At 37.9% G+C, this 18,064-nt stretch overlaps 2 protein-coding genes across 2 annotated transcripts in view; one reads left to right on the plus strand and one right to left on the minus strand.

The window, feature by feature from the left end:
- Positions 1 to 6,304: 6,304 nt before the first annotated feature.
- Positions 6,305 to 16,297, minus strand: LOC306851468 (ribosome biogenesis protein NOP53-like). The gene is made up of 12 exons (XM_079387724.1): positions 16,074 to 16,297; positions 15,582 to 15,670; positions 15,409 to 15,508; positions 14,357 to 14,565; positions 14,223 to 14,278; positions 13,747 to 13,842; positions 13,535 to 13,633; positions 12,664 to 12,825; positions 12,406 to 12,581; positions 9,485 to 9,551; positions 9,331 to 9,407; positions 6,305 to 9,207 (listed from the first exon to the last, which is right to left on the minus strand). Exons 1-12 carry the CDS (start codon positions 16,277 to 16,279, stop codon positions 9,147 to 9,149), a joined length of 1,398 nt encoding a protein of 465 aa, XP_079243850.1. The 5' UTR covers positions 16,280 to 16,297; the 3' UTR covers positions 6,305 to 9,146.
- A 733-nt stretch (positions 16,298 to 17,030) lies between these two features.
- atm (ATM serine/threonine kinase) overlaps positions 17,031 to 18,064 on the plus strand; it is a 63,900-nt gene continuing 62,866 nt past the window's right edge. Inside the window, exon 1 of the mRNA XM_079387218.1 lies at positions 17,031 to 17,331. Within this exon, the coding sequence (XP_079243344.1) occupies positions 17,260 to 17,331 (72 nt within the window). The 5' untranslated portion in view covers positions 17,031 to 17,259. The remainder of the gene's footprint in view (positions 17,332 to 18,064) is intronic.

Below are 18,064 nucleotides of genomic sequence, written 5' to 3' on the forward strand. Positions count from 1 at the left end.
GCTTTCCTCTCCCTCCCTCCACTCTGTTCGCCTGACGTTCTCTCTGTCACTCCTGATAAGTGTGCCGCCTCCCCCCACCTCTCTCTCTTTCTTTCTCACACACACACACACACACATATATGCAAGTCAGTGTTCTTAAATTGTTGCACGAGTCACTGCTTCAAGCAGTGGCGCCAACTGATGGCATCCTCCTTTATTTAGACAGTTCTTCTTTGAATTAACCCTGTTCATTCACCTTTCACTCTACAAGCCTCTTTCTCTGTCTCTCATGGGCATCTGGCTTGTGCGTGTGGCCAGAGGATTAGTGCGAGCATTCATCACACTACTCCTCCTCTCCTTTCCTCTCATCCAAACACCACACAGCCAACCAAACTCTTCGTTTTATTACAAATCCCAATCCCGATTTTGTCTGTCTCTCACAAAGGAGGAAACAGAGGTGCGCTTTTAATTTTTTTTACACTCACACCCAGGTTAAAGGCGACTAATCTAAAGACAAAACGGAAATGAAAAATGGGGAAAAATTAAATTACAATAAAACGGAGCAGCTTTACGCAACAGATCAGCTTCAGTTTTACAAAAGCAATCAGTTTTACAAAACAGAGAAGAACAGCTTAACATGTACACATTTGAACAATTGTCCACCAACCTTTTCATAACCGAGCAGACTGACAACAAAAGCAGCTCTACACCTCATTTACTCTGCAGAGTACCTTTACACAACAGAACCGCTTGACTCCACATTTACATGATCGAGCAGCTTTACACAAGTTACACCTTTACTCAACAGTTTTACAAAACAGAGCAGATTTACAACACCTTTACACAACAGAACAACTTTACGTACACATTTGAAAAATTTTACAGCAACTTTATGTAAAAGAGCAGACTTACACAACAAAGCAGCTCTACGCCACATTTACTTTACAAAGTACAGGTCCTTCTCAAAAAATTAGCATATTGTGATAAAGTTCATTATTTTCTGTAATGTACTGATAAACATTAGACTTTCATATATTTTAGATTCATTACAACACAACTGAAGCAGTTCAAGCCTTCTATTGTTTTAATATTGATGATTTTGGCATACAGCTCATGAAAACCCAAAATTCCTATCTCAAAAAATTAGCATATCATGAAAAGGTTCTCTAAACGAGCTATTAACCTAATCATCTGAATCCACTAATTAACTCTAAACACCTGCAAAAGATTCCTGAGGCTTTTAAAAACTCCCAGCCTGGTTCATTACTCAAAACCGCAATCATGGGTAAGACTGCCGACCTGACTGCTGTCCAGAAGGCCATCATTGACACCCTCAAGCAAGAGGGTAAGACACAGAAAGAAATTTCTGAACGAATAGGCTGTTCCCAGAGTGCTGTATCAAGGCACCTCAGTGGGAAGTCTGTGGGAAGGAAAAAGTGTGGCAGAAAACGCAGCACAACGAGAAGAGGTGACCGGACCCTGAGGAAGATTGTGGAGAAGGACCGATTCCAGACCTTGGGGGACCTGCGGAAGCAGTGGACTGAGTCTGGAGTAGAAACATCCAGAGCCACCGTGTACAGGTGTGTGCAGGAAATGGGCTACAGGTGCCGCATTCCCCAGGTCAAGCCACTTTTGAACCAGAAACAGCGGCAGAAGCGCCTGACCTGGGCTACAGAGAAGCAGCACTGGACTGTTGCTCAGTGGTCCAAAGTACTTTTTTCGGATGAAAGCAAATTTTGCATGTCATTCGGAAATCAAGGTGCCAGAGTCTGGAGGAAGACTGGGGAGAGGGAAATGCCAAAATGCCTGAAGTCCAGTGTCAAGTACCCACAGTCAGTGATGCTGGTGTTGGTCCACTGTGTTTTATCAAGGGCAGGGTCAATGCAGCTAGCTATCAGGAGATTTTGGAGCACTTCATGCTTCCATCTGCTGAAAAGCTTTATGGAGATGAAGATTTCATTTTTCAGCACGACCTGGCACCTGCTCACAGTGCCAAAACCACTGGTAAATGGTTTACTGACCATGGTATTACTGTGCTCAATTGGCCTGCCAACTCTCCTGACCTGAACCCCATAGAGAATCTGTGGGATATTGTGAAGAGAAAGTTGAGAGACGCAAGACCCAACACTCTGGATGAGCTTAAGGCCGCTATCGAAGCATCCTGGGCCTCCATACCACCTCAGCAGTGCCACAGGCTGATTGCCTCCATGCCACGCCGCATTGAAGCAGTCATTTCTGCAAAAGGATTCCCGACCAAGTATTGAGTGCATAACTGAACATAATTATTTGAAGGTTGACTTTTTTTTTGTATTAAAAACACTTTTCTTTTATTGGTCGGATGAAATATGCTAATTTTTTGAGATAGGAATTTTGGGTTTTCATGAGCTGTATGCCAAAATCATCAATATTAAAACAATAAAAGGCTTGAACTACTTCAGTTGTGTTGTAATGAATCTAAAATATATGAAAGTCTAATGTTTATCAGTACATTACAGAAAATAATGAACTTTATCACAATATGCAAATTTTTTGAGAAGGACCTGTACCTTTACACCACAGTTACACCACCGTTACACAACAGATCAGTTTTACAAAACAGAGCAGAATTACAACAACTTTACAGAACAGCTTAACATACACATTTGAACAATGCACTGCATTTACAGCAGGTAAAATAAGTACAGGTGCATCTATACTAAAAAAAAAATAGAATATCGTGTGAAAGTTCTTTTTTTTTTTTTTGCAACATTTCAAAAAGTGAAACTTTCATATATTCATTACGTCAAGTAAAACATTTCAAATGTTTTTTTTTTTATTATTTTTTATTTTGATGATTCGAGCTTAAATTTTTGATGAAAGTCAAAAATCCAGCATCTCAAAATATTAGAATATTTACATTTGAGTTTCATTAAATGTATACATTATAAATTCCGGGTATCCCTTGTTTTTTTGAAACCACAATAATGGGAAAGACTGCTGACTTGACAATGGTCCAGAAGATGAACATTGACGCCCTCCACAAAGAGGGTAAGTCACAGAAGGGCATTACTGAAAGGGGTGGCTGTTCATAGAGTGCTGTATCAAAGCATATTAAATCCAAAGTTGACTGGAAGGAAGAAATTGGGTAGGAAAAGGTGCACAAGCAACAGGGATGACTGCAAGCTTGAGAATACTGTCAAGCAAAGCCGATTCAAACACTTCACAAGGACTGGATTGAAGCTGGAGTCAGTGCATCAAGAGTCACCACGCTCAGACATCTTCAGGAAAAGGGCTACCAAGCCACTTCTGAAACAGAAACAACGTCAGAAGTGTCTTACCTGGGCTACGGAGAAAAAGAACAGAACTGTTACATAGCAATGAATGAAGAGGTATCATATAGATCACAAGTGCAGTATGGAGTACCTCAAAGGCTCAGTAGTAGGGCCGTTACTTTTCACGCTTTACATGTTACCCTTGGGAGATATTATCAGGAGACATGGTGTTAGCTTTCACTGTTATGCTGATGATACTCAGCTCTATATTTCTTCACGGCCTGGTGAAACACACCAAATTGAGAAACTAATGGAATGCATAGTCGATATAAAAATCTGGATAACGAGTAACTTCTTACTGCTAAATTCTGAAAAGAGGTGTTAATTATCAGACCTAAAAACCCCACATATAATAATTTAGAACACTATCTAACACTTGACGGCTGCTCTGTCAATTCTTCTTCATCAGGTGTGCTGTTTGATAGCAATCTTTCATTTGAAAGCCACGTTTCTAGCATCTGTAAGACTGCGTTTTTCCATCTCAAAAACATATCTAAATTGCAACCTATGCTCTCATTGTCAAATGCAGAAATGCTAATTCATGCTTTTATGACCTCAAGGTTAGACTATTGTAATGCTTTACTGGGTGGTTGTTCTGCACGACTGATCAACAAACTATAGTTGGTCCAAAATGCAGCAGCTAGAGTCCTTACTAGAACCAGGAAGTATGACCATATTAGCCCGGTTATTACTGCATTGGCTCCCTATCAAACATCGTATAGATTTTAAAATCTTGTTAATTACTTATAAAGACCTGAATGGCTTAGCTCCTCAGTACTTGAGCGAGCTCTTATCACATTATAGTCCTCCACGTCTGCTGCGTTCTCAAAACTCTGGCCATTTGATAATACCTAGAATATCAAAATCGACTGCGGGCGGCAGATCCTTTTCATATTTAGCACCCAAACTCTGGAACAATCTACCTAACACTGTTCGGGAGGCAGACACACTGCCAGACACACATTTTCAGTTTAAATCTAGATTAAAGACACATTTCTTTAACCTGGCTTACACATAACACACTACTACAGTTCTATCATTCAAATCCGCTGAAGGATTGTTAGGCTGCATTAATTAGATCAACCGGAACCAGGAACACTCCTCATAACACACAATGTACTGATTACATCATAAGAAGAATGGCATCTACGCTAATATTTGTCTGTTTCTTTCTTATTCTGTTTCTCAGTCTGTGTCCGGTTCAGATGGTGGATTGGCGCCGGGAGATGATGTCTGTGGCCTTGATCGTCTGCGGTCTATGTATTTTAGTCAAGGTCTACACATATTCCCAGTGAAGACCTCGACTAAAATACAATAAAAATAAAACTAAATAACAAAAAATATAATAAAATACCTAACTACATAATACTATTATTGTTAGAAATTGCAACAATATAAAAATAAATATAATACATTTATAGATTTAAAAATTTAATTAAATCAATAATTAAACAATAATATCCTGGCCAGAGGAGAACTGGCCCCCCGACTGAGCCTGGTTTCTCCCAAGGTTTTTTCTCCATTCTGTCACAGAGGGAGTTTTGGTTCCTTGCCACTTATTATTATACATTACTGACACAAAGGCTGTTAAGTGCTTTGACACAATCTGTATGGTTAAAAGCACTATGTAAATAAAGGTGACTTGACTGTTGCTCAGTCTTCCAAAGTCCTCTTTTCAGATAAAAGTAAATTTTGCATTTCATTTGGAAATCAAGGTCTGGAGTCTGGAGGAAGACTGGAGAGGCACAGAACAAGCTGCTTGATGTCCAGTGTGAAGTTTCCGAAGTCAGTGATAATTTGGGGTGTCGTGACGTCTGCTGCTGTTGGTCCGCTGTGTTTTATCAAGTCCAAAGTCAATGCAGCAGTCTACCAGGAGATTTTGGAACACTTTATGCTTCCATCTGCTGACAAGCTTTATGGAGATGCTAATTTAATTTTCCAGCAGGACTTTAGCACCTGCCCACAGTGGCAAAACCAATTCTAAGTGGTTTGCTTACCATGATATTACTGTGCTTGATTGGCCAACATGCCTGACCTGAACCCCGTATGGAATCTATGGGATATTTTCAAGAGAAAGATGAGAGACAGTGGATCCAACAATACAGACGAGCTGAAGGCTCAATAGTGCCTCAGCAGAGCCACAGGCTGTTCACTTCCATGCCACACCTCACTGATGCTGGAGTTTGTGCTAAAGGAGCCCTGACCAAGTATGAGTGCATAAATGAACACTTTAAAGAACTTGAACTTTTCTGTTTTGCAAATCCTTTTGTAGATTGATTTTTAGAACATATTCTCATATTTTGAGATACTGGATTTTTGACTTTCATGAGCTGTAAGCTCTAATCATCAAAATTAAAACAACAACAAAAAAAAGTTTTGAAATATTCTACTTTACATGTAATGAATATAGAATATTTCACTTTTTGAAATCAGTTTAAAAAAAAATAACTATTTCACGATATTCTATTTTTATTTTAGATGCACCTGCATTGAACACATTCAGTAAATATATTTCTAAAGGTGCTGTCAACATGAAATTTTCACCAGTTGTCGGTAAAAACCCAAGTAATCGATACATACAAATAAAACAAAACAAATAATTTCAGAAATTAAGTTTTGTGTAATAAAATGGAATGACAGAGAAATTTATTAATACATTGTACAAAAGCCTTTGTTGGTAATGAATGACACCTTCAAGACGCCTCCTGTATGGAGAAACTAGTGGCATGCATTGCTCAGGTGTGATTTTGGCCCATTCTTCCACAGATCATTCTTGAAGGTTCCATGGGCCTCTTCTGAACTCTGACCTTTAGTTCTTATTTTTTGTATTGGATTCAAGTCGGGTGATTAGCAGCTTTATTTTCTTTTTCTGAAACCAATTGATAGTTTCTTTGGATGTGTTTGGGATCATTGTCTTGCTGAAATGTCCACCCTTGTTTCATCTTCATCATCTTGGTACTGTAGGTGTCGGGTGTTATGGGTATGTGGTTGTAGCAAGGAGCGCACGACGAGGAGTAGGAAAAAAAGGAGTATCTTTATTTAACATCAACCCACGTAACCATTTGCAAACTAACTTAACATTAAGATCAGACAAAAGACAAGACGATAAATCAAACAAGATAATTAACTCAAGACAGGTGAACAGGATGAACGATGATTAACTAATGACAGGAAAAAACAAATAAGGGCAAAAGGGAAACTGAACAGAAACCAAACCGTGACATCGGGACTGAACCAGCTAATATTAATTTCCACTGACTAGAGGCAGGATTTTCTAATTCCTGATAGATTTCAGCTGGTATCTTGGCTTTCCATGCCTTTTTGCACCTCACTTTCTTAATGTATTCAATACTTTTCCCCTGTGTCATTCCATTTTATTACACACAACTTAATTTCTGAACTTGTGTGTTTTGTTTTGTAATTTACAGAACAACTTTACACCACCTTTATGTAAATAGTAGGTTTACACAACAGAGCGGCTCTACACCACATTTACTTTACAAAATACCTTTACACAACAGTTACACCACCTTTAAACAACATCTCAGTTTTACAAAACATTTCAGATTTACAACAATTTAACACAACCGAACAGCTTAACATGTACACATTTGAACAATTTTACACCACCTTTATGTAACAGAGCAGACTTACTCAACAGAGCACATTTTACATACCAGAACAGCTTTACAAACCTTACATAACAGTGCAACTTTATACCACCTTTATGTTGCATAGCAGGTTTACACAACATTTACATCACATTTACTTTGCGGAGTACCTTTACACAGCAGTTACACCAACTTTACAAAATGGATCAGTTTTTACAAACCTCTACACAACATAACTTTACACCACCATAAAACAGAGCAGATTTACACAACAGAGTAGCTCTACATTGTTACATTTACTTTACAGAGCACTTTTACACAACAGTAATTACACAATCAGTATCATAAAACAAAAATACTTTACACAACAGAACAGGATCATAAACATCTACACAACATAACTTTACACTACCCATAACAGAGCAGGCTTACACAACAGAACAGCTTTACTCCACATTTACTTGATCAAGCAGCTTTACACAACAGATACAGCAAATTATTTTTTACCATTTGCTTTTGGCTTCTTAACTTGGCTTGCTAGCCTTTTGTTTCAGTTTAGTCCACTGTCCACTTTCTCTAATCTTGTTTTGACGAATCCCACTGATGTTACAGTATGGGCAATTGTAATAACTTTTGCTTAGGGCCCCCAGAAGTCACTGGTACTGCTTTAAATACTTGAGGAGAATTTAATTACTTATAACACCTCTATAAATGTGTTATTTCAACCCTATAACTCAAGATTCAATTACTGTGTTTGTCATTAACATTCTTCACAGATATAAAAGCTTAGGAACTTACTGAAGTGAATCTGGCATGTGCAACAGGACAGGATTACTGGAGGGACACTCCAGCGGACAGCAAGGATCAAAGATGATGACTAGGGAAGGCATCTCTTTAGGTAAGATTACATTCCCACCCATGATTGCATGATAATCAGCTTTGCCTGCGAGAAGCAAGGGGAAAAGCCCTTATTTCCCCGGCAGGGGCCTTAATTAAAGTTTAAGATAATGGGACTGAAACAATCCCCCACCTCCTCATACTCGGCGAGTGGTGTAGACTTATCACAAAAATAAATGATTATTCAGCACTTTTTATTCTAAAAGAATGTTAAGATTTTAAAGTTGACTTATTCTCTTAAAAGTGTATTTAATGCCATTTTTATCTCAACAGCAAAACAGGAAAGCTTAAAAAAAAATAATGAAACTCTTACACCACTTTAAAAGTACATATATTTCTATATAATATATTTGACAAACATAAAACTTTGCACAATATGCAGGTTTAGCATAATTCAAAAAAAAAAACAAAAAAAAAACAAACTTGCCCATTCTCTGAAAATCTTTAACACCTAAAACATTTCAGCAGTTCGGTGTTTGATGTCTTGAGATGTTTAAATGAAATCACATTGTTTTAAAAGGACAGCTCACCCAAAAATGACAATTCTGTCATTTACACACTTAGCAAATGTAGTCCATTGATCACCCTGAAAGTGAAAGGTCAAGTTGAATGCATTGCATTGTGGAATTCTGGATTCCTCACTGCACTGGAGACATTGCAACTTCCACAATACAATACTTTCTTTAAAATATTATTTCAACTTAAATCACAAAAGGGCCAAATTAGTTTAAGTCCTTACATTTGCAATTAAACAGTAAATATTAAATGATCTTAATTTAAGCCTGTTTGGCAGGCAGTAGTCCTGCATTAGGCAATGCCTGAAGCAACAACTGCAACCAATCTGCAGCTGTGCATGTAGGTGGTGTACCATTTAGTTTGAACAAACTGCATTCACTATAACTACACTGAACAAAACTACATTGCATAATAAATGCAAAAAAAAAAAAAAAAAGATTTCTAAAATGCAATGTTAGATATACAATTTAGTATTGCAAACACAATGCAACTAGAAAATATTTGCCATATGTGAAACATTTATTGTAACGTGTGCCTTTCCAGAGGGGGACGGGCTGCTCTAGTAAAGTCTGGTTCATGTAAAGGGTTTTTTCCCCACAAACTTCACGTTATGGATTTTTTTCCCCCTTTGCCAGAGTCACCTTTGGCTAGCTGAATGGGGGAATTAAAGTATAATTGCAATAGCGTGGATTGCGAAAAACAGTATAGGAATAAAACTGATACTATTGTTTTTGACACACCGAGACAAAAGTTTGTTGGAATATAACAGTTTTTTTATTGAAGTATGAATAGCACACCATTTGTTGGAGGGCTGAAAACACAACACTGAGCATCACTCGATCTCCCTGAAGGCCCTCTTCTCTGAGTACTTCAACTTGTACTTCCTCTTAAACCTGAAAGGAGAATAGGAACGATTAAAAATGGACATGCAAATGAAAGTCAAACAGAAAGCATTGCAGCAAACACCACTTAAATGTTTCATTGATTTTATACAAATAAAGCAATAAAACACTTACCTGGCTCTTTCTCTGGGCTCAATAATGTTTCTCTTCTGTAAGCTCTTAAATCTGTCTTTTAGGATGCTGCCCTCTGGCTGCATGACAAAGAAACACATGTTGTTAGAAATAATACAACTGCATCTAAGAGCTCAACACTAGCAGTTAAACATACCTTTAGACTGCGAAGAGAACCGGCGAGCTCATCGCTAAGCTGAACATCTAGATCAGGTGTCTGGTACCTACGGAAAAATAAAACTCTTTCAATTCCAATCAAAGAACACCAGGTTACAACTTTACCAACCTTTGTGTTTTTTTTCTTAGCTTTTTATGTATGTATTGAACAATATGGTACAGGAATAAACGATCCTAAACAACCCTTTTAAGAAAGCCAGTATCCATCAGAAAACAGCGTACCTGGAAAGGCCAAAAGATTGTCAGATTGATCTCACTGATATTTTTTGAACGGTATGTTTGTTTCCATTGGATGTGTGAAAACATTTGTGAAACATTATTTGTTATAAAAAAAAAAAAACACTTCGAATGAAATGTGATAATACAGTCAATCTAGAGTATGTTACACCTGCGTATTATGCATCATCACAATCAGGTAGTTATTTATTCATTTAAACAACCATTTATGTTTACATTATATATTTACAAGTTAACTGAACTGAGAAAAAAATAAAAATAAATGTGAATTGCAAATGGTGTACAAATTGCAATAATTTCCCCCCATAATAACAGGACTGAATGGTTGTTTAATGCAGTTAACATTACAATTTGTCGCAAGAAAAAAAAAAGGAACAAGAATAACTTTTCCCAAAAAGCATTTAGTAAAAAATGGTTAAAATTGTCACATTCTGGGTGTCAGTGATGTGTAATACTACTGGCCTTATTTAATAAAATAAATAACAGAATACCCATTTGTACGGCATTTATGGATAGTACAGCAGACTAACTTCATGACAGAGAAAATGGTTTAATCTGATTTAATGTCATGTAGTGTGCAGGAAAACAAATGCCACTGGGGTTCCTCAGGGAGCAGTTCTTGGATCCCTCCTCTTCTCCATATACACGATACATCACTGGGACCCATACATGCACATGGCTTCTCCTACCATTGCTATGCTGGTGACACAGTTCTCTCTCTCATTTCAACCAGATGATCCAACAGTAGCTGCACGAATCTCAGGCTGCCTGGCGAACATCTCAGCATGGATGAAAGAACATCACCTGCAGCTCAACCTGGCAAAGATTGAGATTCTTGTCTTCCCTGGCACTCCGCCTCTACAGCATGATTTTACCATCCAGCTAGGTTCATCAATAATTACCCCATGAATCTGGTCAGAAATCCTGGTGTAATCTTTTTTTACCGGTTGAAGCGCTTATGTTCAAGACATTGATGCTTGCATATAGAACAGCCATAGGCTCAGAACCCGCCTACTTCCACTCACTATTATGAATCTACATCCCCTCCAGAGGTCTGAGATCTAGGAGTGAGCGATTGCCTGTGGTACCATCACACACAAAAAACTTTGCCTTCTTTTTCCTTAATACCTCCCTGTCTAGCTTGTGCTAATCTGAATATCGCCTGAAACTTTGTATGAACACTTCCTGTGTTTATTTGCAACTTTTTGATGAATAGCTTGTATTGCTCAATTGACCTATCGTAAGCCCCTCCCCTTGAAAGCAGACTAGCCAAAGGCAGTAGAGTATCAGTTGCACGGGGAGTGGAACTCTGACATCTTTCGGTTTCTGCACCATTGAGAACTTCGGATCTTCCAATGTTTCTCTTCGATTTTATGGGGGTTATGCTTCAAAAATGGAAAAACGATGTGCCTGGGGTACTTGTAACACTGATTCCAGGTATCCTGAGTGGATAGGCAATAGAATTTATTTGATTCTATTTCCTAAACCCAAACAGAACAGAGCAAAATGTCCCTAAGCATTCAACCCCAATCCCAATGAAGACGAAAACGTTCATTTTCTGGTTCTCTTTAAGTTACAATTTTCATCTGCTCAAGCAGAACATTAATGTCATCTTGCATTTCAGCAAGGTATCTCTGGCTAAAACTAGCTAACATTAAAGTTAGTGAGTTTGTGCCAACGCACAAACCTAAATGGCAAACTGTTCTTGCATCTTGTACAGTGAAGGGCAAAAACAAACTAAGGTCTACATTTCACTCTTCATGTTAAAGGGGTGGTTGACTTTTTCTAGGCTTGGTTGTGTTTATGGGGTGCAGTCTAACAAGTGTTCAAAAACACGGCTCTGTCTCTTCTCTGATAAACGCGCTTATCATTTCCTGGTTTTATGAAGCCCCTCCCTCAGAAATATGCATTGGGCTGAGATTGGTCAGCTGGTCCAGTGTGTTGTGAATGCCTAAACCACCTCTAGTGTGCGTCTAAACATCACGCCCCTCACCTCAGCGGCATACACTTCGGTTGTATTGTAAACAATGGCACTGTCAGCATTGCTCATCAATTTGAGGCCAATTGAAACGCAGAGGATATAAGTGAAGAGGATCGCGCAGAACCTTTGCAAGCACGACTCTTAATGGTATGTTTGTGTGTTGCTGTCTCGTACTTTTAGATACGGTGTTATTTGTAAATGCTACTGCTTCCGTTAGCTTTAATATACGGTTTTATTCTGATTAAAGTTTTAATTCAGTACTGCAACCGCTCCGTTTAACCCTTCTCATTGCTATGTGAAAATAAGTGTATAATTGGAACAGTTCATAGTTGGAGCCGAGCTGATAAAATGAATGAGAGAGAGAGAGAGAGAGAGAGAGAGAGAGAGAGAGCGCAGAGCAGGGGGATGCGAGGGGCATGAACCACTGCTTTAGAACATGGGTTTTGAAACTTGTGAATCCATTAGAATCATTAGAAGACAGAATTGCGATTCATACATGAATAGATTTTTACGTGCACCCCTAGTTTTCTCTTCCTCTTCTCTAAAGCAGCACAGCATGGCCTCGACCCCTTCGGTACATGTTAATAGGAGTTTATCTGTGTTCTATACCGATAGGTCAATTGTAAGACGCTTTGGATAAAAGCGTCTGCTAAAAGAATAACTGTAATTGTAAAACAACTGACTTGAGTCTGCCCAGTCGGCGAGGCATGCTTTTCTGTGCCTCTTGTTGGGCCTTGCGTTGAGCGTGCCTCATCTCGGTCCTCTGTTCATGCTTCTTCACGCTGGCATGGATAGATCGCAGTTGGAACAACTGCTGCTTCTTATCAATCACCTGACGCTCCGCCTTCCTCTGCAACTCCTGTTCAATAGATTAAAGCTTTGAATGTTAATCGAGAGATCGATACCCTCCTTGGTCAACAAGCCAATCCATTCTCCTTTACCTTAATCCTTTCAGATTTCTCCTTTTTCCTCTGTTTCTCAGTTTTCTTTTCCTGTGTTGCAGTTGGCCCAATGACTGTGTCTTCGGTGTCCCCTTCTGTCTCCTGTGGTACAGTCTCCTCTTCATCGATCAATCCCTCCACCTGCTCTTTAAAGGTGCTTTCCTAAAACACAAACAAATGCATATTTAGGACAGCATGTGGACACACGCCAATCTGAATTTGGAGCTTATGTCCAAAATAGTATACACAACACTATAATGCTTACCATTTTTTATTTTTATTTTAAAGTAACACTTTAGTATAGGGACCAGTTCTCACTATTAACTAACTAGTTGCTTATTAGCATGCCTATTACTAACATATTGGCTGTTTATTAGGGCTTATAAAGCAAATATTCTGCATGAACATATTCGACATCCCTAATCCTACCCAATACCTAACAACTGCTTTATTAACTTATTAATATACAGCAAATTGAGTACAATTATGTTGGGTCATTCTTCAGACAGAAAACAATTTAATAGCATTACACTGTGAGATACAGTATTTTCTGCTGAATATTACACATTTTTGAAAACGCAATTATTATCATAGACGGCAAGCCTTTCAGCAAGGAGAGAAAAATTATGTGAGACAAGCGATGTTAGTCATGCCTAGTTATGGTAAATGTGGTCATATTTACTGTTGTTCTATGAATTTGTGCAGGCAGAATCCAGTCCTCTCACTAGGAGTTGGCCATGCATATTTGCTGCAAAATGGTTTGGTTTGAAAGTGACTTCTGTGTGAGCCGTGCTTCATACATCACTTAGCTGCAAATTCTTAGCTAACGTGACCACACCTAAAGGTGTTAGCATATGGTTAGAAGTTGTACCTCAGTGGCCTTATCCTCATTCACAGCTAGTTGACGTGCCAACTTTTCCTCCACTTTCTGCTTCTTGACCTCTACCTCATGGGCCTTACGAAGCAGGTCCTAAAGAAACACACAAAAATTAACTTCAAAACTAACAGATGGGCCATTTGATCATCAAATCAAAATGTTTTCTGATACAATGAGCTGTGTAGCAGAAACGGACAGTATTTTACCTGGTGAGAAAAGAAGTCTGGGTTGTATGAACCTCCAGGAGCGATAACTTCAATCGCAGGAAGAATGGAAGGTTTCTCATTCAGTCTATCTGGTCTCTTAAAAAAGTGAAAAATGAACAACAAATTCAGCACATGACCACAACAACAGCTAAATCTAGTGGTTCACTGATATGGATTTTTTAATTGCCGATGCTAATACCTTAGACCCTGTTTACACCTGGTATTAAGAAGCTAATAAGAAGCAAGTAGACAAGGAAGACATTCTAGTTTGCACCTGGTGTTTTAATCCATCTCTTTTGTCCACTTATGACCACTTCTGTCCTGATTTTGAGGGGAGGGTCTATGAGTACGTGCTTTTTCTAATCTTTGATAATTACAAAATACCAAATAATGGCTGATATATTGGCCAGCCACAAGCTACACCATTGTCAAAATAGCTATGAATTATCACAACAAAAAATGAACACTGTTCTCACCTTAACAAGCTTTTTCTTAGTCTGTTCGAGGTAGTAGGGATCAGCCGTCTCTGGAGCTGTTGGACATTGAGTCACATTATGTCACTTGTGTACATCACATCACACGAGAAAGTGTAAAGACCAACTCTACTCACTGCCTGCACTCCATAGGTCATAAAATGGTCTCTTTGGATTATTATTGGCCACTGGATGTTCCTTAACTGACACCCCAGAGGTGGCTGCAGCCCTTCGGAGTTGAAGAAGTTTTTCTCTCCGTGGCAACACTCCCAAGGCCGCCAACTTTGCTGCTCTCTCTGATATGCGCCGCTGCTTTTTAGCATTGGGCTGCTGGAACGCCAAGACACTGAAAGAATATTAGGAGAATCAGGGTCATGTAAAAATAGGGTTGGAGATTATCAAATTATCCTAATATGTGTGGTGCAGTATAAAATCCAACAATTCGGTTCTAAATAAATTTCATTAATGCCACTTTATAGCAAATTTCAATTGCTTTCTCATTTCCATCACCACAAAATAAATCCAACTTTACCTGCATACATAAATACAGAACACTAACGAAAAGAAACGTACGCTATAGCGCTAATTTCGGCTGTATGATTGTTTATTTACAAAATTTAATGTAAAAAGTATATCATTGCACAGGACCCTATATAATGTTGGATACAAAGTATCAGCAAGTATAATTAAAGTGATATTTACTATACAGCAAATCTCAACTTCTTGACTGTTTATGTTGGCACAAAATGGAAACTATTATAGCACAGCACTTATCTACTAAATGTGACTGAGGCATTAGGATATTACAAATATTAACACCATAACTTTCTGTGAATCTGCATTACATCTACAGAGAAGATATGATATGCTTATAATGAAATATTAATCCCCAATTGTGTGCATGTTTCATATGCTGTTTCTATAACTGTACTGTCACCACGCTGTTCTCTAGATAAAATGGCACTGGTCAAAAGGAAAGAAAACAAACAAACTCAAACCAAATTTTGAGAAAATGCCCTCAGATCCTGGAAGGCCGTTCACACAACAGCCCTCCAAGTCCCATTGTTTTGTCTTCACATTCCCAAAGAAATACTGGGAGCGCAAGGATGAGATCATCAATGGGCAGAAGATTATGCAGGTTACAGTTCATTTTGAAAGTAAATCTTACAGGTAGTCATACTGTACTCACTTTTTTGGGGCCTGTATGTGGGAATCTGGCTGAAGGATAAGATCTATCCGCAGAGGTTTAGACTGTTTACCTTTCTTGACTGTCGTCTCTATTTCTCTCTCTATAACAAGAACAGCAGTTATGGATTGCACAGGAAAACCAGTTACTTAGTAAAGAGAGGAGTTTACACTTACGTGCTTGTGTGTCTTTTGTATCTTTTTCATCTGTTTCACCAGTGTCCACAAAGAAGAGAGAATCATCTGTTTTTTCAGATATCAACCCCCTATGGATGAAAGGAGATAAAAAAAAAAAAAGTAATTTTTTTTTTTAACTGTGGTTAAAGATTAATTCTGTTCACTTAAAGGTTTAAGGTTCAAACACACACACACACACACACACACACACACACACACACACACACACACACACACAGAGCAATTGATGAAACATTAATAGTGTGCCCTTGACCAAAACACTTCAAGTGTACTCTAAACCACGTGGCGAAGATATTAATGCAAACTTACACGAAATACTAGTCACATGACACTTAGCGACGCGTCATATTGTAAACAACCATATATTGCCAAAATAAAGTTTTAATAGATTATTGGTGTAAAGTACACCACCTATGTGCTAACATAAATAAATATGCTAGTAAGTTACTATTATTTTTTTCTTAATCTCACCCAGTGGCTCTCTCCTGAAGCCGCACGTCGTCTAGAAACTCCTCCACATCCTGGATATCACTGAATTTGTTCCAGCTCTTTTTCTTATTTTTGTTCACGCGTTTTCGCCGTTTAATAACCGATCTGTTGCCGTCCAGACTCGATTTAACAGGCAAAAACCCCGGCTGAGTCGCGGCCACGCTTTTAAGTCTCCTGGCGGCCGCCATGATGGACAAAAAAGAGGCGACGTCACGTTTGTTTATTTGACTCATGAATATTATATTAGTTCCTGTGACGAGAAAGTAAAAGGGGCGGGATCTCCAAAATCTATCTATCTATCTATCTATCTCTGAATATATTTCTTTCTTTCTTTCCTTCCAATTATTTCTATATCTATAGAACAGATACAACACATAAACAGTATTTAGTTTGAATATTTTGAGTGTCCTTGTTCTTCACATTTCCTCATTTCAGTTCATTGCACAATTATTCATTGCATTTCAGTTAAACGCACATTATTTATTTGTTTCTGTGAGGTCATATTGTATTTAGCATTTCTAAATGACTTGTTTACAGATTGTAAGTATATAAAATCAGAGGTATAAAGAGTACCAGAAAACCATACGTGAGTAAAAGTACAGATACCTTACAGTGAAAATGACTCCCAACTCCAAAACAACTGGAGTAAAAGTATCTGGTTTTAACAGTACTTAAGTATTTTACTTGTACTCAATATAGGCCCTGTAGTTGGCGATATATATCTTTTGTAGCAGAAATAAATAGCATGCAATGCAGTTAGTTGCATTTACTCTAATACTTTAGAGCTCTAAAAGTTGCAAACATCAGCACAGAGAACTGATATCACGAGCTAGTACTTTCTCAGTCCTTCAGGTGGCAGTAATGAAGCTCAAGCAGCAAGAGCGGAGTGAAGAAGAGCTGGAAGGCGGTACTGATGTGACACGCATGGAAAACAAAGTTGAAGAATCGGATGATAAATAAAGTACTGGGAGCAGACACATAACAGATAGACGATTTTTAAGCAGATGTGCTTTATTGAATAGATCAAATCTGAACGCCGGATCAATATTTTTGGCGCGTGATGATGGGTTAGTAAGCAGATGCATGACAGACACTTGTCAGAGATCTCTGTAACGTTACATACTTCATTATACAGCTGATGAACTGGATTAATTGCCTCTGAAAGACAATGAGTCTGGCGCTGCATGAGCTGCTAGTGTGCTGCCGAGGACTTGAAAATGAGAAAGCCACAGAGAGAAAGGTGTGTGAAACATCTTGTCCATTCTGATGCATAACTTACTCTGAAATCAGTGGCCTGATTGATATGAAACTCCTTAGAAAAGCTAAATTCTTAAGATCACTGATAATTTAGTTCATGAATCTGAATTAAAGGTAGCAATTAAGATGCAAAATGTATTTCGAATTTTCAAGGAGAGAATTAAAATGGACTAACAATAAAATATTAATAATTACTTAGAATTGAATTATGAATGATCAGTTTTATAAATCAACATATGAGGTACTTCCAGAAAAAAAACAGGATGATATTAATACTTAACATTTGACAGTATAGAAATGTGGATTTAGCTTATGTATGTTAATGTATGCAGTGTATGTTTTTTTAATATTTAATTAATGAACTTTTATTTGTATTGATTATAAACAGGAAGTTTCTCTGAATGCTGTAACCTGCTCCATATTTTGATGTCAAATATTTTGTAGTTATTGGAAGATAATGTGGTGCTCAAACTGAACATTTGAACATGACTACAGAACATTTACTGTAAAAAAATCACCTATTTTAACTTAAGTTGCTGCTTTAAATTTTTAAGTATAATCAACTTGATTGGTAGTGTAAGTATTTCAACTTAAATGATAATGTACTGACTTTAAATTATAATATGCTTATGTTTTTACATTATTTTACCTTATTGAAATAAGTTGCAGTGAATTATTAATATAATTTGTTACAGTGCTGATTGTTTTGGCAATAT

This window comes from Barbus barbus (genome assembly GCF_936440315.1).
Source record: "Barbus barbus genome assembly, chromosome: 31".
In the NCBI taxonomy this organism is placed as follows: domain Eukaryota; kingdom Metazoa; phylum Chordata; class Actinopteri; order Cypriniformes; family Cyprinidae; genus Barbus; species Barbus barbus.

Bases quoted from the DNA above. Each gene is read 5' to 3' on its own strand.
- LOC306851468 (XM_079387724.1), bottom strand. From the start codon at position 16,279: ATGGCGGCCGCCAGGAGACTTAAAAGCGTGGCCGCGACTCAGCCGGGG. The intron at 12,826-13,534 runs GTACAACTTCTA...TTTGTGTTTTAG, and splicing joins ATGAGGATAAGGCCACTGAG to GAAAGCACCTTTAAAGAGCA. The intron at 12,582-12,663 runs GTAAAGGAGAAT...TCTATTGAACAG, and splicing joins AGAAATCTGAAAGGATTAAG to GAGTTGCAGAGGAAGGCGGA.